General features: G+C 38.4%; 1 protein-coding gene and 1 long non-coding RNA gene across 5 annotated transcripts in view; both read left to right on the forward strand.

Moving 5' to 3' along the window:
* Positions 1 to 6,037, forward strand: part of BICC1 (BicC family RNA binding protein 1) — a 205,557-nt gene extending 199,520 nt beyond the window's left edge. For 3 of the 4 annotated variants that reach the window (XM_018564996.1, XM_018564998.1, XM_018565000.1), the window contains exons 18-21: positions 558 to 711; positions 1,998 to 2,158; positions 2,851 to 2,950; positions 5,587 to 6,037. In XM_018564996.1, the coding sequence (XP_018420498.1) occupies positions 558 to 711; positions 1,998 to 2,158; positions 2,851 to 2,950; positions 5,587 to 5,717 (546 nt within the window). In that variant the 3' untranslated portion in view covers positions 5,718 to 6,037. The remainder of the gene's footprint in view (positions 1 to 557; positions 712 to 1,997; positions 2,159 to 2,850; positions 2,951 to 5,586) is intronic. The other variant, XM_018564999.1, reaches the window with a different exon arrangement.
* Positions 6,038 to 7,584: 1,547 nt separating this feature from the next.
* On the forward strand, positions 7,585 to 27,527 carry LOC108794032. Its single transcript, XR_001941687.1, has 3 exons — positions 7,585 to 7,661; positions 10,624 to 10,629; positions 27,515 to 27,527. It is a non-coding gene; the product is annotated as an uncharacterized LOC108794032 (long non-coding RNA).
* The last annotated feature ends 3 nt before the right edge of the window (positions 27,528 to 27,530 follow it).

A 27,530-nucleotide genomic window follows, 5' to 3' on the forward strand; every position in this document is an offset into this window, starting at 1 on the left:
CCAGCAACAGATCATTTATAATAGTCAGCCAGCGATATATCACTATAGCAATGATCTATTGCTTCAGAAAGATGTTGGACAGAACAGCCTCTGTACTGAAATGTAGTGCTCTGATGTATAATTTTAAAACTGCATTTGGGAATTATGGGTAATAGATATGTATGCACTTCTGTATTGCCTTCCCTGGTCCATTCCTATCCTGGTCCATTCCTATCCTGGTCCATTCCTTTGCTGGTACAATTTGCTTGCAGAGCAAGTCCAAGAAATTTGTTCTAAAGTTTTTTATATTATTATGTTAAGCACCTGGAATGTGTTTAGCTAATTAAAACTGAATGTTCAATTTGGCTTTTAAATGCACATTACCCATGAAGAGATTTTTGTGTCAACTTTTAAGTACTACTTGTATTTTGTTGAGGAAATTGATGGCAGGAAAAAAGTTGACGGGGGTTATAATCGTTTCTTAGGCTATCCAAAACAAAGAAAAATGGCTTCAGTTCTACTTTTAGGTTATATGCTTTATTTTTCTATATAGCATGTTTTTTGTTTGTTTCTTACAGGCACCTTCAATGTCCCTGTCCCGGTCAAACAGTAGAGAACAGCTGGGCAATAGCAGTGACTGTGATAACTGGAGGGAAAGGAATTGTATTGACTCATCTCATAATGACTACTCGTCATCTATTGGCAGTCCTAAGCGAAAGCAAAATAAATCTGGTAAGTGTTTATTTAAACCTACAAGAACAATACAGTATTTTAGAACTGGGTTTTGTTTTCTTATTTAAGGGTTATTTAGTGCATAAAACCAGGGAAGTTGGGCTTTAATTCAAGTTTGTGTTTAAATTAGCATGGGTAAAAAAAAAAAAAATTCCCTCCAGGATATAAACTGGTGACAAGTCACTGCACTGTAAGTTATATCCAAGAAGAAAGGAGAACTGCTCCATTTTTTTTTAAATCTGGGCAGATGTATTTGGCTCAACCTGACCCTTCCTGCCCTAACAACCACTCTTACTGTTCAAAACATTCCAAGATGCTTAGAAGAAAAAAATTATTCAATCAGATATCACATTAGACATTTTCTCAAGCTGTCCATTCTCTGGAATACTTGTCCTCTTAGACTAGCCTCTAACTAAAATGTTTGTGATCCCTCAAAACAGTTGTCTTTAAAATTGCCTGTCCATTGTCTTCTCCACCCTAGTCATGCTGATAAACTCTCTGCCATCTCCCTCACCAATTGTATGTAATGTTCCCCCACCCCTCCTGCTTTGCATTGTTTCTGTACATGTTTTGATTGCATTTCTAAATTATGTCTTGTTAACTGATGCCAGACGCAGCAAAATATCTTCATGCTTTTTAAATCAAGATAACAAGCTGCATTTTCTTTTCTTTTTGGGTAGAACGTTTATGAATAATTGGTCTTTAGGCACCTGTCTATACTTTTATGTTTTGGCATGACACAGTCAGAAGCTAGTCCTTTTTTAAATCAATGTTTTCATATTGCACAACCCTTCATTGGAATTGTGAATCTATACAAGGACATGACCTTAATTATGTAGTCTTCTTCCCTGAACAGTTCTTTAATTTTACCATTACAAAATGTTCTAATGACTGGTCAACTAAGTCTGCAGAACTACACCTTTGTTGATTCTTAGAGTCCTTGATGGCATATGTGTAGTTTGTTCCCACTAAGCAAAAAACTGGTTTGGTGGATTATAATAGAGGCCTATTTAAAGAATACTATTTTTAAAATCCGTTCCCTTTTTTTTTTTAATCACATACACATTTCTTGATTTTTTGGAGATTTATAAACATCCTGGAGACTTGTGAAATAGTGGCAAAATGCAGAATAGTGTAAATAGTAAAGTCCTTATAAACAGGTTCTGTGTGACTCCTGGAGTGCAAGTTAAATTAAAGTAGTTGAGAGCTACATGTGGCCCACAATTTATTGGTAGATAAACGCTGTATAAAAATGTAGTAACTTTTTTATTTTATCTAATTCACAGCAGAACACTACCTTAGCAGCAGTAATTACATGGACTGTATCTCCTCTCTAACTGGAAGCAATGGTTGCAACTTAAATAATTCATTCAAAGGCTCTGACCTTCCTGAACTGTTCAGCAAGCTTGGACTCGGGAAATATACAGACATCTTTCAGCAGCAAGAGGTCAGTGAGTGTAGTATTGTTTTTAATTTACCGATTGTGGATGTAAATGCATTAACATCTTCACTGGTCCCTGTCCCGTGCTTGGAGGACTTTAAAGTTTTCTTTTTAGAGGCTGCACAAAGCTTCCTGTCCAGACTGTTTTTTTTCAGCAACTTTAATAATCGATGGTTCTAAAAACTGAAAACTTATTTTACTTCAAACTTCTTCTTTTTTTTTTTTTTCCTCCTAACAAAAGATCTGAGAAAAAAATGTCTAATGGGCTTTGCTTTACTTAAATTTTGGACCAAAATGGTTAGATTTAGTGACAGGATGACCTTATTTAAACATGATTTTTTTTTTTTTTTGTAACCATTGCCAACTATACCCAAGTATAACGTTATAAGCTGGATATTTGAGCTGAGAACGATCTACTCACACCACATAAGACTTATAACTATGATGTCATAGTGAGCAAATTAGATTGCAAATGATGCTTAGGTTCAGCATTGAGCTTGATAAAACTTTTCTAGGCTAGTTCACTCACCTCTGGGGTGCCTCCCCTAGGCAACCCAGCCTTTCCAGTCTAGTTTACTCTTCTGTTAGTATACTCTTCTAAAATTATCTTGAAATGATTTTAAATCAGTAATTTTGTTGCTGAAATACCTGCAATCTATTATGACATATTAACAAGAACATTATTTCCTTTGCTCTAGATTGATCTACAGACTTTCCTTACGCTGACAGATCAGGATTTAAAAGAACTGGGAATAACCACGTTTGGTGCAAGAAGGAAAATGTTGCTTGCCATCTCAGGTATAAAAGAAAATGAAATGACATGCATTATTTGAATGCAGGACGGGAGACCAATTAGTTGTGGACCGTGGGCTGGGGACATGCAGTCTCCATTACTCATTAAGATGATTGATGTTAGCAAGCTATGGGACCCCCCCCCCCCCCAGTAGTATGGGTATACCTGATACTCCTACTCTTAAGATTCTTCTACCCCCTCTTTTCATGCTATACTTTCTTAGGGGCCATTCCCTTATCCTCTTTATCCTCTGTTAATGGTCTTTAACTGGTTCACCTATAGGAAGTGCAGTCCTGCTTAACTACACAGCTGCCACACCTGCTGTTTTTGTGATACACGACTAAAGGTGGCCACACAACTTACGATCGTACGATAATCGCAGGAAATCCTGCGACCGTACGATTATCGTAAGGTGTGTGGGAGCTGTGCGACCTCTGCTACTGTAAGGTCGCACGACTTTTAGCTTAGGAACATGTTCGGAAACCCGCCGAGAATCGTACGATTTTCGGCAGGTATGTAGCATGTTCGTAAGATAAAAGCCAAACGGGCCGGTGTGTGCAAGCGCACACTGCCCGTTCGGCATTGCGGTTATCGGAAGCCCACCCCTCAGTGTGGCGGGCTTGCGATCATCGCAAGTACGATCTGCCTGTCCAAGATAGGCAGATCGTACGTTTTTTTAATTACCTTACAACCATCGCAAGACAAATGTTTTGCGATGGTTGTAAGGTGTGTGCCCAGCCTAAGACTGTAACGCCTCCCTGCCCTATGATTGCCCATTCATTCACTATGTAGTTACATTCTCTGTGATCTCATTGTTGTAACAATGATCTACTGTAATGATGCAATGTGAACCATTTTCTTTACTATGTATGTTATTTACAAAATTTCAATTAACATATTGAGACAGAAATGGCATGCATCAGGCAGCATCCTGTACAATACATATATCCCTCACCATAGCATACCAGTAGAATTCTGCAGGGTTGTAGTTACTGTGGAAGCCAGAGGTATGAAGTGTCTTTAAGGAATACAATGATCAGTTATTTCCTTTTTGCATTCAGTTCTGCTTCTCTAATTAGCATGTTGCCATCGCCTGCCCATTTGCTTTAGTTGTTGATCTTGAAGATTGAACAGCTCTTTTGTGTGGCTTCAGGTTGATTATTTCATGGTGCGCTTAAGAAATTAATGTCAATAGTATATTAAGCCACTTTTACAGGAAGCCTCTCTATTAAGTGTCAGGTCAGATCAAGTTCAAGTTACTTGTCTGTCATTTACATTATTAGTTTATTAAGTTACCCCTTTAAATATCAAATTTAAGTGTTAAAACCATGCAGTGCTATCGGATAAAGCCGTTAATTGACCTTTGTCTTTGCTTTATAAGAGGGTATTTTTAAATAAACATTGTAAATACTGGTTTATTGACCAAAAAGATTGAAGTTAGTTGATCCGGAAATACAAACCTGCCATTTCTAGGTTGTTTTGTAGGACTTGCTGGCTTCTTAAAGCAGAATACAGCTGTCGCCTATATATGCCTTTTCCTGCAGTCTTTTAGTAGGTCATTAAGTCACATGAGCTTTCTTTTCTTCTTCCATGGCAGTTTGGGGGGGGGGCAGGTATTCCTCCTAGACTGATCATGTCATGATGTGTGAGCTCCGCTCAGTCCTTGAGTACTATAAACCCAGACTGTGTGATGACACACCTCTCAGGGCGGTGTTGTCACTAATAGGATGGGCTCACAGGTAATGGGCAGGATGATGTGACTGTACTGACCAAAGAGATCCAGTGGGCGCAAACCGGTGGGAGTGAAGGAAGAAGCTGGGGACAGAGTTAAAAAAAATAAATAGCAGCAACATAACTGTAGGTGTCTATACATAGTAAAACCACTTCAAAACTGCCCTGCACTGGAGTACCCTAGGAGCCCGCCTAATTTTTTTATGCAAATTTAAGCCAACCGCATAGTTTGAGAACATTAACACCTTTCCCCATTTCCTAGGGGGGCTGTTCCAGCCTCTGGCTAGGATGATGAACCTTAGAGAATTGCATTGAGAGCAGGGTGCTCAAAGGTAAAATCTGACATGGGTAGATCTAATCTTTGGATCCCAAATAAAATCACACTTCGATGACTATCTGACTAGATATCCATTTTAGCAGCACCCATTTTTATAGTCTTACCGCTCTACTTTTGTGTTACAGCCATTTTCCTCAAAGTCTCAATATGACAGTGCCACCCAGTAGGCATCAGAGTTAGACCAAGCACACTCTGTAATTAGCACTCAGTTAATGAACTAGTTTGACCCTCACCCCACCCTCTTTTTTTCTCTGCTTGTGATTATTATTATACAGGATTTATACAGCGCCAACAGTTTGCGCAGCGCTTTATGTAATAAGGGTTATGGCTGTTGTTCAGCTGTGCAAGCACAGAAGGGGCAGGAAGCAGAATTTCTTAAAGTACATGGTAATTTAGGGCATTTCCAAGCAAAAATCAGTCATCAGAACACTGAGTCCAAGGCTATAAAGAGATAAAAAGGTGCGGGGCTTTAATTGTGTTTTAATTCCACTGCAAACGATTCCTGCGGTTTTTGAGCGTGTGTGATGTTTGCTATGGATAAAGCTAATATGTTTGGTGTTTTTTTTGTAACAGAGCTGAACAAAAATCGGAGAAAGCTGTTTGAGCCAACCAATATCCGTTCTGCATTCCTGGAAGGAGGAGCTAGTGGACGACTTCCGCGCCAGTATCACGCAGACATAGCCAGTGTCAGTGGACGTTGGTAGCAGTCAGCATCATGACTTGGCAATAAATGCTTAGAACATCATGGCTGACCTGTGAAACGGTATCGCTGCATATTCTTTTTACCATCAGCACTTTAGTGTCAAGGTACCACGGACCAAAGCAATAAGATCACACGAGTGCCTAGTTCTTTGGACACTTTTGTGTAAAACGCCAAAATGCGGGATATATATATTTCATCTATGTAGACTGGACCGAACTGCAATAGGGGAAAAAGAAAAAAAAAAGTTGAGTGATTTTATGTTTTAGTATTTTATGTATAACTTCATTGTATGCACTGAAATTTTTACTTTTATTGAATGAAGAATGAATCTGTCTGATATTTGAGGGCATGACTATGGTTTTATTGTGAAGGAATTTTCTAGTACTCAATAATAATCAAGATGTTTCTGCACTTTACATGCTCCCCATATTGTCTCCTGTGGAAATTTCATGTCCTCTCCCTTCCATGCAAAACACACTGCGGTCTGGTTTATAAAAACAACAAAAATTTAAATTAATGTGCTACAAATAGCAATAAGATTTCCTGCTTGATTTTCCCAGTGTAGATCAGAAAGCTTAAAATTGGATCGGAGCAAGCAACACTAGTTTTCAATTCTTCCAGTTTCTATAAACCAATCCCAGTTTGTTCTTTCTAATCAAGTCATAGCCCGGTGCATATACAGTAGCTACCATTTCATCATCTGTAAGTATTGTAAAATATTTGAACTATGCAGATGTTATGCTCTGGAAACTGGCAACCATTTACAGGAATCTTATTACTGCTCGATAAGATGTTTTTTGTTTAATTCTGTTATTTAATATTTCACAAACGCTTACAATGAAACAAGTTCACTGTAACAGATGAAAAGACCAGTGTGGACTTTGTAGTTTAGTTTTCCTTTGCACCTCTCCCCATAACATCAAAGAGATATAAAAAGCAGGAGATGAATTATGCAAAATATTACATTTATTTATATACAGGACATGGTTATATCAATTCTTCTGTCATTTAAAGATTTAGGTCTTAGTACTTTTCAGGCCTGAGAATTGCATCAACAATACAAGCAGCTGTGTCGGTTAACATTTTAGCTCTATATTAGGGATAAATACATCTCGCATACTGATAATGGAAGGTGAATTCTGTTCATTGATTTCTGAAATTGTCTTATCATATGCATCTATTGTTGTAGCCAATGTTATACTGTGAAAAATAAGTATGGAGTGTTATGCTAAACGCCACAATGGGAGGATATGAGGACAGGCATACGGCAGTCTGGTTACCATGCGACTGCATTTTCTGCAATTCAAGCACTTTGTGGACCACCTATAACAATGTGCTTTACCAGCATTATGGCACACTGTGCGTTCCTGACCTCACCGTGTACTAGGCATACAGTGACCTAACGATGAATTAAACATTGCATTGTCTGCAGTAAGATAAACCATTGGTTGAACACAGCCATATGGTAACAAAACTGACAAACATGTATGTGCGTTCCTAGAAGCCTTGGCTACACAAGCAAATTTTGGGTGCGCTATTGAAAATTGCCTATGAAGGTTACAATGAAGTCCCTAAAGAGTAAGCTACATAGGAGCAAAAATAATTAATCATGTACATGCATACACTAAAACAAAAGTGTTACATTTATGCTTGCAGTGCCTGCTTCATTCTTTATATTATTTGTAGCAGACGATTGGGGCCACTTTTGTTTTTTAACTGCACAGTAGCGCTACCGAAAATCTCATGTAGCCAAGTTGTAAAGGTGTGACTTGAACCTTAGAAGTTATCACATGTTGCCTTGTTTTCATAAGTGTCTCCAGAAGAAGTTATCTGATTACTTTTCCATCTTCCAACTATAGATTTGCATGTACTGTAAAATCTGCTTCTAGACTGGTCACATGTCTTGTTTACAATTAGGAAATCATTAAAGCACAGCAGGGCCGATGTATAGAATTTGGGAGAAAAGAAAAAGATGTCTTGTTCATATTGACTAACCAGGATAGAAAACATTGGTTAAAACGGCTTTGGTTGATTTAGACAGCACCACCCTTTTCCTTTTTACGTGGTGATCCTAAACTCAGGCGTTAAAGCTTACAAATGCATTAAAGTACCTTTAACCATTAACAAAAATGTATCTTATTTGTGTATCACTCAGCTGTAGATCCTCAAATCCTCTCTGAATTCATACTGACACTGTCCTTCCTTCTGGAGGGTGGCTACTTTTCTTGGTCCCTGTGTGTGTGGTCCCTGTGTGTGTTGTAAAGTAGCCACCGCTCCAAGCTCACTCACGCGATGGGCTATAATCTCAATTCAACTAACATGACATTATAGTAGATAATGGGAGTGAGCTTGGAGCGGTGGCTAGTTTACAGCACACAGGGACCATGGGGAACAAAAGTAGCCACCCTCCAGAAGGAAGGACAGTGTCATCATGAATTCAGAGATGATTTAAGGATCTACAGCTGAGTGATACACAAATAAGATACTTTGTGTTAATAGTTAAGGTGCTTTAATGTATTTTTAAGATTTATCTCTTGAGTTTAGTGTCACTTTAACAAAAAATGCTAATGTCCATCACTACAACAGCAGGGAAACCTACCTAGACCCGTGCCTTGACTGTCTCACCATAGGAGTCTGAAAACATGGCATGGTGAACAGCTATTCTGTAATGCTCATTAAACATTTTGCTTTCCTGATTAAATTGCCACACAGCTATTTGCACACAAAGGGAATGATTGTTTGAGGTATCTTTATAAATAAATATATGTTTTCATTTGCTGCACCAATTTACGTGTGGGCATAGGCAATGCAGCTCTAAAAATAACTATTTTTTCATAATTCACTATCTTTTGAATGGTGGTTTGGGAGCTTTGCACACTATATTAATGAACCACTTTTTATACAAATTTGTGGAGTTACATACTTGTAAGACGTTGAATGCCACAGTTTTCTTATTTGAACCCCACATTTTTAAACACCTGGGTACAACAACTTTACTATAATTTTTTTATAGATTGTTTCCTTCTATGTAGTATGTTTAGATTGTGTTTGACTTGTTTTGATTATAGTTTTAAATGACAGGGTGTGGCACAGGAATTTTTTTTTAAATCATCACAAAGGTACTGCAAGAGTAATCAGAAGACTTCATATGTACTATAAATACATATTCTAGAGAATCGTTTTTTTATGTATCTTATAACAGGACGACACAAAATGACAGTGTTGTTGGTCAGTGCATTGCACACACAAATAAAGTTGATAAATCCAAATATTTGTTACTTTTACAATGTGCCTTGAGAGTGACACGTTATCTGTAAATGTAGAGCAGATACAGATTGTATTTCATTTCGGGGGCAAAAACTTGTTTTGTTTTTTTTTTACTTTTTTAATTAAATGTTGAATGAGACCATTAAATGGAATTTTAACTAATCATGTGTTATGTTCAAGAAAATAAATTTATAACCCCCAATTTGCGTTGTTTTCATTTATTTGCTGTGAGCCACTATGTTACCCAATCGTATTTGGCTTCTAAAACTTTCCTTTTTTGGCATTTTGAGGTGGTGTAATAGTGATAGAGGTCTCGGGGTAAAAATGTGAATGTCTACAGATGTCTGCACAAACTAGTTACGTGCAACAACCCTATCAAAGCATTTCTTATGTGCACGAAAACGAAGAGCTCACAATTGTTACATTTATAAAAATATATTATTTTTTTTCTTTAATCCATTTTTAAAAGATTTTATGGTACATCTTCCCATCCTGAAAAATATTCCTAGCTCCCCACTGCAGTTCTAGCAATGAATATAAATATCAAATGTATCCACATACCTTTTTGGAATGTTGTGACATACTCAGATGATTCAGTTTGATGATGGGTGGATCATGCAATCCATTATCCTAATATAGAGATCCTCCCACATTTTTATATGTCAAACTTTATAATGTAAGTTTGACTGTCTACTCATTTTCCATTCAATGCAATGTATGGCTAAATAAGTTTTATATTTTGGTGATAAGGTGGCTGTGACCACACATCCTGTTTTAAAGGTGGTTCCTGCTGCTTTGGGATTACACATTTAAATATTCCCAACCTGCAGGCAGCACCAGCATACATTTTAGATTGTCTATATTTGTATATTTTACTATTTTTTTTATTACAGGCATTAATATCGTGCTTCATGTCTTCTGATGCATAGTAAATCTTAAATCCTTATAAAATCATTGCTCTACTTTTTCTTTTGCAGTTTTCTTGGTCCTGCTGCTAAATTTAGCTGTTCTGATGCTTGTTTCATCAGGCTGTAGAAGTTTGGCATGGAAGAATGTGATAACTGTCTTGAGTGTAGTGTTTATCTACAACTCCACTCCTTTGGCCATAAATAATGCCCGAATTAATATTGTATAAAATTCATAGTGATCTAAAATGTTTTCACTGATATACTTTCTGTTGAAAATGTTACTAAGTTGTTTTAACTTTTTTCAAAATATGACAATCGGATGATGATCCAAATCATCTTTCTAAACGGGCAAAACTGCTGGAATCTTTCTTTTCTATAAAGATGAAAAAAAACTGCGGAGTTCAAGTAACTTTTGTTTTATGTGACTTGGGGGCTAGGTCTTTTATTTGAGCTACCTACACTTGCATTTTGCAAAAACTTGATGCAATCTTAAAAAACTGAGAACTTTATGTACAGATGCAGAGCAAGAGTGTTTTTTGTTGCTGTTTTGGTGGATTTGTATTATTCATTAGCCTATAATATATCTGCACTTAAGCAACAGAAGATCTTGGGCTCTGACCTGGCATATTTGTGAAGATCTAAGTTTAGTAAATCCTTTTTAAGCCATCTTAGATTTGTAAAATTGTCAAAATTCCTTAGTGTTTGTGTATATATAGTATTGCACTGATTTAGGTTTCAGTTCTTTGATTTTTGTATTTTTTTTGTATCCGTCCATAAGCAAACCCCTTAAATATTGGTAAAGGTTTGCTAAAGCCCACTGTATATCAATGTTGGACTAGGTGTATACTCCGTGTGTGCAAACTGTTTTTCATTGTTCATTTGGAAAGCTTAATAACTTACTGTTGAGCTAAATTTACACAATCATATTCAATTTCATTTTAAATAGTATTGCCTTGACAGAATAGACAAACCAAAGAATGTAGTTTTGTACTTTGACCAGTTTTGAAACTGGTGTTACTGTAGATTGGAAAATATGCTTTTTGTCAGGGTTTCCATGTTTTAAATAAATCTTGGGAAAATAATAGCACTAAAAAAAGTCTTTCATATCCCTCACAAATATATGCATCACTTTCATATCCTAAAGAATGACAAAACATTTGTCAAATTAATAGCCTATAGGTATAGCTAAGTGGTTAATGCTGATTTCTGTCCAACCATCCTTGTGATTTAAACACATCTGCCATGCCACACAGCAGGCACCTTAAAGGGGATTGAGGTTTTTTTTTTAATCTCTGCCATTTCTTATGACACCTCTCTGCTTTCAGCCCCCTTAATGGACAATGAACTGCAGGCAATGCCAACTTGAGGCGGATGTTTGTCTTTGAAAAATAGTGTGGATTCAGATTTTAAAACAGTATGGTGTTGCCTTTCACCACATGGCTACCTGTGAAAGCTTTTCTAGGTTGACTGATGGAGCTAATGTGGGTAAATTACAAGAAATAATCAAATGAATTGGAATGTCCGAATGGCATTCACAAGGGTGAAAATATTGGTGTGCTATTGCCAAATTTTTTATTGATACCAGACAATGATCCACAAACAAAGCCTTTGTAACCACCCATAATTGCATACCATTTACTTTGTATCATTATATTAGAAGACCACCCAAGCTTATACATATTTGTTCTATATTTTGTAATGTTATGTAAAACAATCGTATCTGCCTCTTGGAATTGAATACCACATTTTCATTTAACAAATCCACTGTTCTATTAAAACACATGCAAACCACACTAACCACCATAAAGAGTTTCTTGTAGCCATTATAAAAGACAAAATACCAACATTTTATGAAACTAAGGCCTCACACCCAAGGGCACTGTTTAACGTTCACTGGTAAATACTGGATTCAGCTAGCAGCTTTCAAGTGCTCAATGCAGACCTTAGCAGGAGTCCTGGTTGTTGCTCTAAACAAGTTTTTGCAGACTTTTAGCAAGCTTCAGCAGTGTTGGTTGCTGCTGCTGCCGCCGCCAATATGTACAGCCTTTTTCTGCACTTTCCCTAAGTTACTCACAGCCACTGCAACACCTAACAGCAGCTATCTAAATTAGTTTTTAGTAGAGCCGCAGTAGAGCCTTGGCTGACTGTACCTGGACCCCGCCAGAAAGAAGATGCAGTGGCTTGTCTATGATGTGGTGAGGGTGCTGAATCCTGCGTAGGACTTTGTGCAGCATGTCAGTTGCTGCAGAATGCTTTAGAGTTCCATGGCCCATTGTGGTGAAGCCCGGTCCCTAAATACCCCCTCTGGGGGTATGCCCACTGGGAGGCCAAAGGCTTAAACGCTAGGCTGTGAGGCTTCGGTCTAACAATGGTTCTGGCCCTTCTGGAGACACTGATTCTGCTAGCCCTATGCCATGCTTGTTCTCCTCCTTCATTCCCTGTCTCACGGTCCTCCTCAATACCCTCCAGGGCATCTTCCTCTGCTCTGACTTGGGAGGAATCCATTATTATGGAAGATGTTCGGTTTATGGGAAATATGTATTTTCTCCTATAGTCCTCAGATCATGGGATGTAAACTGGGCCTCTCTCCTTTCCCTTTAAAGTCGTCTTTGGTCTACGTATGCACTCCCTGAGGAAGAATTTGGAAAAAAGAGGCTGCTTCAAGTTCTGTTGATTCCACCCTAGGAAGAGGATCTGTCTCCTGACATCCCTTCCAAACTCAGAGACACCTTTCCCTTCCTTGTAGACGTAATGCATGATTGCTTACAGTTAGTTGCCTGCGTCGACGTTACCATATGTCACTAGTCTGGGTTCTCTAAAAATGCCCAAACCTGCCAATGGTGTGCAGTCACCCGAAGATAGCTACATAGCCCATCTGTTGAAGAATTCCAAGTATGACAGAATCCTTTCTTTAAAAAAAAAACCCAGTAGTTTAGGTTACTTAATTTTGACCAGCCTCCTGTGGTCTACTTGCATAATCTCTACAGCAGAGTTTGGGGGGGGGGAGAAGAAGCAGCACGAGGCGCATACTTATTATGCCAAGGAGAGAGCAGTGTAACAGCTAATGTCCTTTCACTAGATTTAATTTCCCCTCCTGCCATCCTTGTACTTATATCATAGTTCCTGCTTACATACAAAGAATGTATACAGACTGGGAATAACTATAGTTTTAAAATGTGATCTTGGCTAAAACAAAGTGAATGCTTTATCACAAAGTCTATTGTGCATTGCTGATGTGACCTCTGCTTAAGTTATAGAATTCATTGTGCAGTCCCCTGAGCAGAATGATGTCAAGACAATATCCAATAATACGATCAAAAGCCTGAGTTATTTTGATGGATTCAATCCCCCTAGTGCTACAAGAAATTAATGTTAACTTTGAAACCACTGCACTTTTGTATTCAGTGATAATCTGTCTCACAAAAAGATGTTTTTATGAAGTTCGATATTAAAGGAAAATCCTTTGTGGACATCATGTAATATTCTCTTTTGTCACTTTTACTTAATTCTCTATCAGCATTTAAAGTGTTGTCTTTGAGATTTGAAACTTTGCAGTCTAGTTTTCTTTCTTTGGGAAGAACAATTTTTTATAGTTTACACTCAGTGTATTTGTACTCCATGTAATGTACATTATACTCAATTGTACAAGTTCACCTTGTTTGCAAAACTTTCTCTGTTATAAATAAATAGTCCAGCCCTAGAAAAATTATAATAAAAAAATAAATACAACTGCATTCACTTGAATACACTGAAATACAAAGCTGTTCACGCTGCTCCCTGTGGTCCAGTGTCAGGTGACTTCCGCCTTATATGTCTCTTATGTCATCCAAAATATTTCATTTGAGCCTAGGCCAGGGGTCTCAAAGTACCAGCCTGCGAACTTGTACCATGCAGCCTGGAACTGGCTGACAAATCAGACATGCCGTTGTGGACCAGTCTTGGGGGAGCAGCTGCATGTTCTGCATTTCTGTTTGATGCAGACCGTATGGCTGCTCCTCGTGGTGCCAGCGCTCATTGAAAGTCAGAGGGCAGCGTGTGACTGTGACTATGCCAGCCTTCACTGAACGCCGGCCGAAAGGAAGGATTTGTAAGGTCTGCACCAGCCAAAGGTGCAGACCATACTATTCCCCCACTGGACCACCAGGGAATGTGCCCCCTCCCTGCAAAAAATGTACAGAGGAGGGGGCAGTTTCCTTTGTTGTATGATGGTGTGTATGTCCGTGTGTTTGAGTGTGTGTGGTGTATTATTGTGTGTGTATTTCTGTGTGTGAGTGAATGTGTAAATCTGTTGGTCCTCTATGATTAAGATTGTTTTTGCCCACAGGTTTTACACACACCACACACCACACATGATGCACAGAAAAACATTCACACATATTGACATCACTCACAGAACTCCTGACAATACACATGCCATCACACAAAAAAATATACTGACATTGTTAATAAACCATCCTAAACACATATCGACATGATAAACAAAGGCAGACATTAACACTGGTACCGTATATAGTTACATTTTGTTTTGATCACAATTTAGCTTTGTTTTCAACTGCTTTCTTAACAGAATATAATAGGAAATGTGGCTTTTTAGTTAGCTTGGATAATACTCCATAAAATATTCAGCTTGTTACTGTCAACATATAATGTTGTTGGCTCTATGGTCTAATATGGGGGGAGAGGGTAGCTGGTTTAAAGTATCACTGACCACCAAGGTTTGTGGGATTGTTTTGCTGTGACGGTTTAAAGTGTTTTGGGTTTATCTATGACAATTAGGCATTGCACACAATGGCTAAAGTGGGCAAATGTTTGACTAATAGAACCTTAACCACCTGAATACCAGCATGTCTCCATTTCCCAAAAAATCAGGGAAACTATATTTTTTTAATCTTTTTTTTCTTTTTAGAGTAAAAATGAAAACCTATCTGTTTAAAAAGAATTGTACAAAATGAATTTGTGTAAACTATTGCATGACCAAGAAATTGTCTGTCAGACTATCCCATCACTAAAAAATGGCCTGCAAAAGAAGGGGGTGTAACATGCTGGTGGAGGTGGTTTAAAGGATAAAACAGGGAAATTTGCATTTTTGCCATTGCATTTGTCTTTAAAGAAAAAAACCAAACATTTTCTTAGTACACATTTCCTTTAAAATGTAAAGCTCAAATTTAAAGCTCACTACTTTGTGTCCAGTTAATGTGTTACAATGAGCAAAGTAAAGTTACAAAATTGTAACAAAGCAAAATATGAAACTTTAAAGAATAGTTGACAGCTCTATGTCTATTGCTATGCAAGGAAGCTGGAACTTTCTGCTGGGATTAGACAGAGCCCGATTGTCAACCCGACGTCAATAGGTAAATTATAACATATATACGATATTATATCAAAAAAATTAATTGCAACAACAGAAATAGACAAATGAGGTGTTAAATGTCCCCGCAATCCATATTATGCATGGGTGAAATAAGATAAACCCAAAAAGACTGGGAAAAACAACAACGTTCATATATTTGTGAAAAACTTGTGTGTAATTTTCCTGTAGTGTAACTATGCTCCCCATTCACCAGATCCCCCCCATCAAATTGCCATTAGTGAAATATATATTTTCTCTGCCAAAACGAACAAACTCCCCAACCGTAACACCAATGTATTTTTCCTTTTCCAAACTACTACACGGATCTAGCCAATATGTAGGGCTTGAGGTGGGTTTTTTTTATTAGGCAATTGTCTATCACATTGTTGTGTGAGTCCTATGTGTTAACCATACATGTGATAATCAGTGGATTTGTGCTTTTTTTTTGTAAACGTGTTTTTCCTTTTTACATATGGATCATGTTGTTGATCCTACTCTGTGTAATAAAATTATATTTTAACTTAATTAATCATCATTTTTGCCTCGCTTGAAACTCCATTTTTTTTTCTGCCTTTCCTTTATATGCTCAATCTTCACTTCAGTGGAAGTCAACACGTCCTGGGTTGCGGTTCTTTATACAATTATTTCACACATGGGGATTTTTGATTTTTATTAGGGGAGCTAGCGCGGTGTATTGTACTATAAAATTCAGCCCCAACTGTATAATGTTCTGTCCTCAAACTATAAAGTTCCTGAATCGATACAGCCTTAAAGGAGAACTATGAGGCGAGTAAAAATCACTCAGCCTCATAGTTCTAGCTGACCTGTGACAATGAGACTGTCACAGGTCGGCTCAATAGATCGGGAAGTGAGCGAACACATACCGTCGCTCGCTCACTTCTCGAACTATCCGTGCAGAGAGCCGTGACTGCCACTCATGGCTCCCTGCAGGGATCCCCCCCCCGTCCGATCCTCCAGGACTGGCGGAACGGACCAGGGAGGGGGCGGGTACAGCTGGCTCTGCTCCTAGATAGGCAAAGCCAGTTGTCAATCACGCAGCTGGGTGGATCTCAACAGTATTGTCAGGATTCATCCCGGCTGCAGCGTCTCAGTATACCGCGAGCTGTAGCTTACGGTATACTGAGCTTTGGGTGACGGTAGGACGCTAGTTTGTGTCCTCCCGTTACCCTTAGAAGAACTATGGGAAAAAGCCCTGACCCCATAGTTCTCCTTTAAGCATGCCAGTTGTGGTATTCTTCAAAATTGCTACTTAAATATCTAGAGTACAAATGTATCTTTGGTTTATAGATATTATTTTGTCATAACAAAGGCATTCCTTGTAGTTTGGGGTCATCAATTTTGTTTTTCATCTGTATAGAGAATTCATGGGATAGAGTGTTGCCCTCTTTCAGCTTTGTGATAGAACTATGGCTGCGGAGAACTTAAATGTCTGGTGTATCTTGATAGTTGGATATTCAAAAGGCTATTTTGTGTTTCAACTGGCAAGTTTTAGGCAGAAGTGGCCTTTTCTACCTACCAAAAAGAATAAAGTATGTCCATCTAGAACCAGGAATAAAGTGTGCTCATTAATTAAGATTTTAAAATACCTAAGTTATCTGGAATCCATTTAGTCAACCTGTATAACGTCAGCATATTTCTGCTTTAGAGCAGCCATGAGGAAAACCTTGTGACAGCCAGATAAACAGTTCAACAGAAATGTATATGTATTTCCTTTTATTACTCTTTTGCTTCTGTGGGTTGTCATGGCAAGCGACCTTCCTCTGGATATTGTTTGCATGAAAGGTGCTACGTGAAAACCAATACCTTCTCATGTTAATCCTGGTGCCAAAAAATATACTTTCCAGCCTTTTTCCAGAAATTTGCAACCCAAAGAAACCAAAGGCGCTTGGCATGTAGACGGCGTGTAATTCAATGATGGATAGTGTGCGTGGCTTCGGGTAAGGTACCGTATGTTTGATCTCCAGGTTAAAAATGCTAATGTAAACATAGAGCACCGTCTTTCTGTAGATTTAATCTAGGTGGAAAAATAAACTAGCTTGCAAAAAAGAAAATGAAAACTATCAGTTACATGCCATTTAGATTACCATGAATAGTCTGGCATTTTTGTAGGCACTGACTGGTTAAAGTATTCATTAAGACTTGGCAAAATCCTGTCCAATTTTAACTTTATTACAAAGGACAAGATTTGGAAGACTTAACTGTCTGAGGGGTCATTCAGGGTTTCCTTTGATAACTGTGCCTTGCTGCTCAGTTTAGATTAAGCTGCTGCTTAGCCTTAAGGCAGTATGCGCATCATCACCTGCAAATTCACCTTTAAAAAGAGAGCCATGAAGAAAAATATCACCCTCGAACACCAGTGCTGGACACCGCCATTTCCTGGCCCACAGACCCCATATTGGTGACAGGAAAATTACTTCACTCACAGTCAGCCTCATAATGGCTGAATCCATTGTTATCTTTGGAGAAAGATTTTGTGTTTTTTTGTTTTTACACATTTGGCATTTCTTCTATTATATATCCATTGTATTTTATTATCAGTGCTTATCAATACATACTCAGCACCATTCAGCATATTTTTGCACTTTAACAGTTGGAGAAAAAAAAAAATCTAAAGCCCAGAGCCCTGCGCTTTGTGCTTGTGATGTTCAAAAAGAGCACCACAGCACCCTCGACCAATCATGGCAGGGGCGTTGGTACAAGAAGTGCAAAGCCACTGCCTAGTAACAAGGATGTCTCCTGCTGCCAGCCAGTAAGAGCAGAGGGAGTATTGCAGGCAGCACAGGGCCTGTTGCCACACCACCACTCAGGCTGGAAAGAGAGAGCGGGACAGGCTCCTAACATTACCCCTTCCTGAGGAGAGGCCACCAGGCCCAAAGGACCAGGCTTATCAAGATAAACATGATGGAAACTCCTTACTCACTGATCAGCATGAACAGAGGTCGGCACCCAAGAGTGTTCCTTAGCATTTGCGACCCTTCCAGTGGATTGAAGGAGGTATCAAAGCAAATTCTGAATCTTCCTGGAGCCCAAGAAAGCTTCTTCCTCAAACTTCCCCTAACCATTGACAACAACAGGAGGTTTACATCAGAGGAAGGTATTTGGGTTGATTTGCTTGAGCAAAGAAACATGAAAGGAGTTTGCTTCTGTTTCAAACTTGCTCGTTCCATGAGGATAGCCATAGGGTTGATCTGTTTAATGATTCTGAAAGTCTTATAAATCTTGGTGCTTGTTTCTGAAAATGAACCTTGAAAGAGATGTGGTGGATGGAAAGCCATGCCAAATCAGCAACCTTAAAGGTAGAAGCAGCCGAATGTAGGTTATTAGTGGAGGCTTTCTGGAAAGTCAGAGACATGCACACGGTTGTCATGGTCAGATTTCCAAATGGCAGAAAAATTGTCCACATACTTATTGGCCTCTATAAAATTGGAATTGAGAAAATAAGCAGGACCTGGGGTGGAGGCCATGAACATAGAAGAAGGGAAACCCCAGAGAAGGTGTGCATGTCAGAGAAGAAACAGCAGAGGAAGCCTTCTAGGGACTGACTCGGGGTAATATGCAGAAGAGAGAGAGATAGGTAAATTCCTAACTGAGAGCAAAAGGCCTGCAAAAAGCAGTAGATAAACATCCTTTAGGACCATGGATCTCAGTTCAACAGATAGCTCGATGACCCTTTGTATGAAAAGAGTGGATAGTTGTTTGGGAGAACGCAACTTAGGTAATGCCACAAAGGCAGCCATCATACTAAAGTAGTTCCAAATGCAGCCTTGCACTTGGATGTAAGAAGGTCAATGATAAGTCATTAAAACATAAATCCAAGGATGTTAAGGAACAGGTAGCAGGTTTCGTCCCAGCAGACTTTGACCATGCACACATCTCACAGGCACTGGCATAAGCCATAGCATCCATTGTAATATGGTCTTAAGAATACCAGGGGGCCAAAAGACTAGGCATTGGGTTGAAGCACCTTGAATCAGAGCACTGGAGGAACAAATCACCAGTTGGCAGGGGCACTGATACAAGTAGAGTTAAAAGCCGCCTAGGGCTGAAAGGAAAGTTTTAGGAGTTAAAGCTTTGAGAAAGATCATTTGCCTTATTCGTAGAATCCGATGATAGGTAATGATGAATCTTCAGAAAAAGGGGAACTACTAGGCCTGTTGGGAATCCAAGGGCTTGGTAGACGTAATATACTAAGGGTTTTTGTGATCCATGTAGATGCCTGTTCGAACTAAAGGCTTTTTTTTTCTCAATTGCTAGCAGATTTTTCTTTTCTTTTTCTAAATGTGGAGAACCCCAGAATGACGAAACATAGTTGTCTAATTCTGTGTCCAAAAGTACACTTCTATATGAAATAGATTCAACGCTGTTTCCACCTGGGTTCATGATGTATGATTAAGTAATTAGTAACCAGACTACAATGGGTTCCACCTAGTTTACATCTATGTCATCGATCATATATAATATCATATAATGTATATTCCACATAGATATTGATCATATGCGCAATGCCTATGTGGACTATGTATGAACATTTAAACCACTTACCACTGGAGTGCATATACAGTCTTAGCTGTTGCTTGGTTCGAAGTCTACATTTTAGTTAAAAACTCTATATATTGATTATGTTTTGTGTGCCTACGAATGGGATGGTATCTGTCTCTGTGTCTAATAAATAGTATTATATATGACTTTTCTAGCTGGTATATACAGTATATAAGTATGTACGATTATTAGAAATAATTGTACATACTTATATGATTGGATGCATTACTTTATTAAAAATTAGGCAGGGTTTGCATTATAGAAATGGGTATTTCTCGTTTGAAATGTTTTATATTTTATTACTTTTTTCAATTGTATGTATAATAAAAGTATTGATTATTAAAATCATAAGGAAATTGTATCCTGATGATAACTGGATTTGTATGTTCCTGGTTTGTTTATTCGGTTTTTCATTTATTTATTGTTGCAGAAAAAGTTTTAACTTACATGTGAAAGCATAAATATAACTAGTCACACAGGAATCTGAAAGACCCTGTGAGACCCTTTTTGGTTTATAGCTGACATGGATTACACAGAACTTAAATGTAATTTGAATGAACTCTCTGAACCAAAAGCCTAGCTGCAGTGTTTTTATGGATTGCGTTAATTTTGCTGGGCTGGTTTCATTTGTTGCTGGGAAATGCTCTTTAAGAGTAATTTGGAAGGGGTCTGACAGCGTTTTGAATTCTATCCCTTTTATATCATAACAGAAACTGAGCATGCAGAACAGACATTTGCTTTACACTTCATATTAGAGGCAAACATCTACAGATTAGGTCTTACATAAAATGATATGCTGCATAATCAGCCTTTGTATGGCTAGAATTAGAAACAATAGCAATTTGTTAACTATAGTGGGTGACATGTTTCAGTTAAAATAATATTTTCATAAAAATAAGTCAAACAATTAAGTGGTGGCTTAACACGGCTAACCAGAGTTATTTAGATGAAAGACCTCTGGTGTGTGGTTAGTACAGCTTCACATTTTTTTCACCTCAGTAACAATTGTTCTTTTATTCGCTTCATTAGTTATGGGCGATCATGATGAACTGTGAGCACCACTGAGAAATTCACTCATCAATAACAAAATTGCTTGGAGCCTTTTATATGCAAGCTAAGCAAACCACCAACCAGATGCAAACAATAAAAAATTGGAGGCTGGCCCTGGAAAAACAATGCAAGGCTGGCAGGGAATGCAGGCTCCTTTTTATTTTGCAAAATGTTCTATACTCTTTGGAAAGTTTTTATACTCCCAAACAATGAGGCTAAAAAGTTAGCTTGGAAAAGTAAATTTTTTCAACTCCCCATTGTCCCATTAAATGTGTGGAAGTGGTCTTGTGTCATGTAAAGGTGTTAATGCAACATAACTTATAATGCATGCATGGATCATTGTAGCTACAGCACCATGGTAACAACTACGAAACCCATTTATCAGCCAAATGTGTACTATGAATGACATTACAAAACGTATTCTTTAGCGAATTAGTGTGCATTATTATATACTGCATCTGGCGTAATTCAATGAACTGAAAACAATTCAGATTATCACATTACTGAATAATGGAGGTGTGCATGTTTTATGGAATAATTGAGTGTTCAGGTCAGTATGACTGCATTGTTGTGTACCCATTTGCCCTTGGAATCATTTAACTAAAAGAGAGCAAAGAAAAATGTCATTAGTCAGTGTTTAACTGCAATTTATTATTGTTTTATAAGGCTTTATTGAATAAATGCTTTACTGTGGATAAAAGTTAAGTAGAATGTTGAGTAAACGAAAGTTAATCACAAGTGGAAATAAACCCTCCTGTCAACTAAGGATAGTGCCATCTTAGTCTCTATTTAGATCTACAGTTGCCATAGTGCTGCACACATGAACAACTATGATGCCAGCCATTTGAAGGCTTGAACAGTGAGTTGAGAGCTGACATAAGCACACTGCCAACTGTGACAGTTATCACCAGAGCCATGCCATGAATGTAGCTTACCTGCACATGCCCTAGTAGGCAGAGTCTAAATAAAAACACTGCAGTATGCAACATCAGCATGTTTGATTAGGATTTAATGACGTTTATTCAACATTTTTTACTTGATCTTTCTTTTGGGAAATGGTTGAATTGGTAGGTTTAGTTCCACTTTAAAACCGTGTTCAAGAATTATTTCATGCATAAAGTTAAACCAAAGTTTGAATTTAAAAACAAATGTTAAAAAATGTGATACTACACAGGAGAGTTTTTCTATAGTGTTAATAGGTGGGACTCTAAAATGATACTTTGAAGGATCTTGCTGTGTAAAATATTAAGGCCAATGTGCCAAAATACAATTTTGAAATTGATTTAGTGCAAGCCTTTACACTGCAATTAAAATTGCCTGTACTTGAGGAAACCGATCATCTTTTTTAAAGAAAAGTAAGATATCGGGACATCCTAAAACATTTAATGTGAAAATGGCTTAATGTAGCTTAATGTACCATAATGTGCCTAAACCTCAAGCAATTGCCTTGAAACTTTGCACAACCCAAGTTCTCAGCTTCCCAACCCTATCCTGGAAGTTTCATGGATTGTGGTTACCCACAAGGCAAATGAGTGACACTAAGCTTGTTTTTTGGGGAGCTTAATGTGGCTTAACGTACAAAAAACAACTTAGATGTTAATCGATTTCCCCCAAACTTCCCATACTACAAGACTCTCTATATGCCAACATATTCTGAAGATTTTGAGTCCTTTGATAAAACATACCAAAAGTTATTCACATTAAACTATTTTATTACAATCCTAAAACATTTAATGTGAACAGCTTAATGTAAAAAGAGCTTAATGTGTACAAAAGTATCTAATCCCCAATCAAATGCCTTGAAACTTTGCACAACCCAAGTTCCCAGCTTCCCAAACCTATCCTGGATGTTTCATGGATTTTGGTTACCCACAAGTCAAATGAGTGACATTAAGCTTGTTTTTTGGGGAGCTTAATGTGGCTTAACGTACAAAAAACAACTCAGATGTTAACCAATTTCCCCCAAACTTAACTTCCTATACTACAAGACTCTCTCTATACCAACATATTCTGAAGATTTTGGGTCCTTTCATAAAACATACCAAAAGTTATTTACATTAAACTATTTTATTCATTTCGAAAACGTTTACCGTATTTTGCGGTCTATAAGACGCTCCGGACGATAGGGCGCAGGGCTTCTGTGACAGAAATTTTGGTTACTCACAAGGCAAATGAGTGACATTAAGCTTGTTTTTTTTTCAGGAGAGTAACGTGAAATCAGTGTCCCTGGTTAGCTGGTAACCAGGGGGCGCTGATGTGTCTCTGCAAGTGGCCGGAGCCAGCGGTGTGATGATGGCTGGCTCCGCCTAGCTGTCTGTAGCAGGCTGTCGACCAGCTTCAGCTTTCACCTCGACTGAGCCGTTTTTTAGGGCAGACATTTAAAAACAATAGTTTACAACCAATGAGATCTGCCAGCACTGTACAGTCAGGGTTAATTATATTAATATTAATATCCCCCAACGCCCTTGCAATCCAAAGGGAAATTCAGTACAAAGAACAACTGTTCTTTCAGAATTGAGCATGTTTTGTGCAAGTCGCAATTTAATTTTTTTTAAAGTTATGCTATGTGAATGAAAAACATGTAACGAATATAAAATAGGTGTTATTCTGATTTGACTGCAAAAGTGGAAATACACATTAAGCGTGGATTACTTTGCTGCAGACTTTGAGGATAAGGAGAATACAAGAATAATGACTGTAGTTCAAGTGTTCACTAGCTATCATTTGTGAAATTCTCTAAGGACATATAGTTTACTGCTATTTTCAGCATCCACTCCTAATCAACCACCTGCACATCGCACCGCAGAGAAGCAGATTATTTTTATCCAGAGTCTATTGTCTGGAGCAATGAAGAACACTTATTTATATATTGGGATTCAGCTGCACGTCACTGCCTACAAGATGAGCCTAACCCCCAAATCCTCCAATTTGTTGACAAGTGAGGGAGCAAATAAAAAATCTCAATAAAACAGGAACAATTTAATTCACTTATATCCCTGGATAACATGATGTTCTTAGATATCCTGAGTTTGTGTTAATTATGTGCCTGCCTGTTTATCCTGGAAAATATCCCGTATTTAATAGCAAAGTCTGAATGTGTTGGTTCTCATTTCTAGCCAAAGAAGACGGTAGCGTCTTGATATGTACTTTCTTCTTCAACTTCTGCTGGAGATTAAACTGCCAAAGTCAAGGTTAGAGACTGAGAGACTTGGAAAGTTGTTCTAGTAATTAAGCTGTTTCCACTGACATCTGGAGTAGAAAGTACAAGAGTTTATGTTGTCAAGCAGCCTGTAATGTGCCGAGTACAATGGGGACATAAAAGGTGTCTGTATCGCTAATGGCTGCCAGTCATTTGATGTATTAGCCTTGGCACAAACATTATGACATCTGTAATCTAATTGGCTGGTGTGGGCAACTGTTAGTTTTACTTCTTGTAAATTATGCAAACGGGCTCCACTGAATTTGGATATTCTAGCACAGCAGTCGCCAACCGGTCGTCCGTGAGAAAATTTTGGTGGTCCCCGGGCCCCTCTGATGCCGTGCAGGGTGGGCCATCATTGAAGCTGCACGGAGGCTCCGGGGCTGCCTCTCACTGACTCAAGCAGCGGCTGCGCTGCTTGAGGAATGTGTGGCTCTCAGTACAGTGCGGGCTCTGCAGGAGGCGGGGCATCTCATCAGTACCCGGACTGAGCAGGCTGTGGGACATAGAAAAAGTGGGGATAAGTGAGGTACTATTGGCTCAGTGTGGGGAAAGGGAAGGCACGAGGGTGGTTGGGGGCAGTGCTGAAGCTAGGGGGGGCATGTTCCCTGGGCGCCGCCGGCAGGGCCAGTGGCAGATTCAATAGGGAGGGTGTCAAGAAGGGCAGCAAAGAAACCACTTCTCTCCAAGAAAAACATCAGGGACAGACTAATATTTTGCAAAAGGTACAGGGATTGGACTGCTGGGGTCTGGGGTAAAGTAATTTTCTCTGATGAATCCCCTTTCCGATTGGGGCATCTGGAAAATACCTTGTCCGAAGAAGAAAAAGGTGAGCGCTACCATCTGTCCTGTGTCATGCCAACAGTAAAGCATCCTGAGACCCTTCATGTGTGGGATTGCTCACTCATGATTTTGCCTAAGAGCACAGCCATGAATAAAGAATGGTACAAAAACATCCTACAAGAACAACTTCTCCCAACCATTCAAGAACAGTTTAATGACGAACAATGCCTTTTCCAGCATGATGGAGCACCTTGCCATAATGCAAAAGTGGTAACTAAGTGGCTTGGGGAACAAAACATCAACATTTTGGGTCCAAGGCCAGGAAACTCCCCAGACCTAAATCCCATTGAGAACTTGTGGTCAATCCTCAAGAGGCGGGTGAACAAACCCCCCCCCCAAATTCTGACAAACTCCAAGCATTGATTATGCAAGAATGGGCTGCCATCAGTCAGGATGTGGCCCAGAAGTTGATTGACAGCATGCCAGGGCGAATTGCAGAGGTTTTGAATAAGAAGTGTCAACACTGCAAATGTTGACTCTTTGCATAAACTTAATGTAATTATCAATAAAAGCCTTTGACATTAATGAAATGCTTGTAATTATACTTCAGTATACCATAGCAACATCTGACAAGATGATCTTAAAACACTGATGCAGCAGACTTTGTGAAAATTAATATTTGTGTCATTCTTAAAACTTTTGGCCGTAGCCGGTTTAAGTTGTTCACGTTTATGATGGTTTGACTTCAAAAACAGAAAATTAGTGACTGATGAGCAGTATAAGGGTCCATTTACATATACGCAAGCATTAACGGTGTCTTGTGTTAATGGGCTGTCAAACACCTTTAAAAAACACACTATTTGACAAAGTAAAGCACAGAGACAGAGTAATCCCATCTGTGACTCACGTATATTGTAGCAAAGGTGCTTTTTTACTCACTGTATATGTACATTGGGGTGGCACTCCCCCCTTCCCATTTCATTTATATCAATGTGTTAACCTGCTTTATGGCAAAACTATGGTAACTGCAATGTATATTTTTTTAATCCAGCTTGAATGTACTTTAGGTCAACAAATGCCTTCTATAGGAAAGAATAAAAAGTAGGTTATACTTTGTTCTTCATTCAAATGAGTTAAACATAAAAGAGTGGTGTCAGCTTAAAATACATTATACAAGTATTCACATTACGAACTCTCCTCGTTCCGTCAAAAAAGGTTCATTTATTTAACCTTCTGTACTCAACACATTTCCTTCCCAATACATTTGTTTCCATTAATTTCTGGAGTGTGCTGGCACTATATCAAATGTTCTACACAATGAATGCACAGCATATGTTCTACATTTCTTTGTTTTACAATCCTGTTTTTTTTAATAGCTTAATTATTTACTTGTCATAGGACATGGAAGCCCTGCAGCAGATTCTCCAGCTGTTAAGGGACCACAAGTCTCAGCAGGTGCTGTCAAATCTGTGGTGAACTGCTAATTCTGCATCAATGAACACAATTGTATGTCAGTGTTCTTTTTCTTACTGATATTTTCAGTAGAAAAATGATCATCAGCAAACTCAAGTAAGAAAAATAAAAACGTTTTAATAGGTGGTAGGGAAAGGAACTAGGTGCTTTTGCTCTCTATTTTGCCCCTAGGCATTTGAGTGGAATTTTAAATTCAATGCATCAGCATTTAACATAATTCAACAACATAACATGCTTGCTCTGATGAAGTTAAAACTACAAAATGTGTTAGCAAGATAGCATGGTTATTTGTACCATTTTTGGTCCCGCTGGCTGTTTCCCTACTCCATTTATTCATTTCCTATAGCCATATGAATGGTGGATATTTGATTCATTAGCCAGCAGTTGATCTCAATGTCTGAGAGAACTTGGAGTGTTGCACAGGAAGATACTGGGTGAGATCTTTCATTTACTACATCCTATGGACATCCTGCACTAGGAATATATGGGATTGGGCTAGTTCATGCTCATATGCATACAAGTCACTGACACCAATGGCTGCATGAAATTAGAATGCGTTACTGCATGGATTTATATGTAGCATTTTTCCAAGAGATCAGTGTGCACACATGCAGAGTTGTGCAGCAGGGTGGTTTATGATTTTAACCCCTCAGGACACATCAGCGGCATGGGCAGAAAGAAATAAGGCTTTGGTGAATACGAACATTCATGTGTTTATACATCACTGTGGTTGCAGCCTGATACTCAGTACCACCTTTGAGGTTATCCTCCACATTCCAATACAGCGGAGTGATATATGGTCCATCTTCACATATTTGGATACACCATTGAACCTGTTCATTCTGTTTTTCAGCCAAGGTCCTCTTTAGACTGCACTTCCACCATCAGCATTACAATACTGTGATTACAAGGGATTCAGCCATAGAAGATGTGTATGTTACCATGTTTGGAGATTTTACACACTTTGAGACCCATCCGGCACCATTTTTATGTTTTTTTTTATGGTTCAGCTTGTAGGTTGCCATGTTGCACTTTAGAGGGAATATTTGTTGGATGTATTTATTCATATTCAATTGTGGTTTGTTATGTATTTAATAAAGGAGGGAGTTTACAGATTCCACTGATGGCCATGAATTGGGAACTTTTTGTTATGTTACTTTTTGAAAAGACTCCTTCACCAGAGTTTGTTTTGCCCCTATAATTAAAAGAATGGTAAAAAAATGT

This window comes from Nanorana parkeri, unplaced genomic scaffold, assembly GCF_000935625.1.
Source record: "Nanorana parkeri isolate BGI_ZX_2015 unplaced genomic scaffold, ASM93562v1 scaffold804, whole genome shotgun sequence".
Lineage (NCBI taxonomy): Eukaryota > Metazoa > Chordata > Amphibia > Anura > Dicroglossidae > Nanorana > Nanorana parkeri.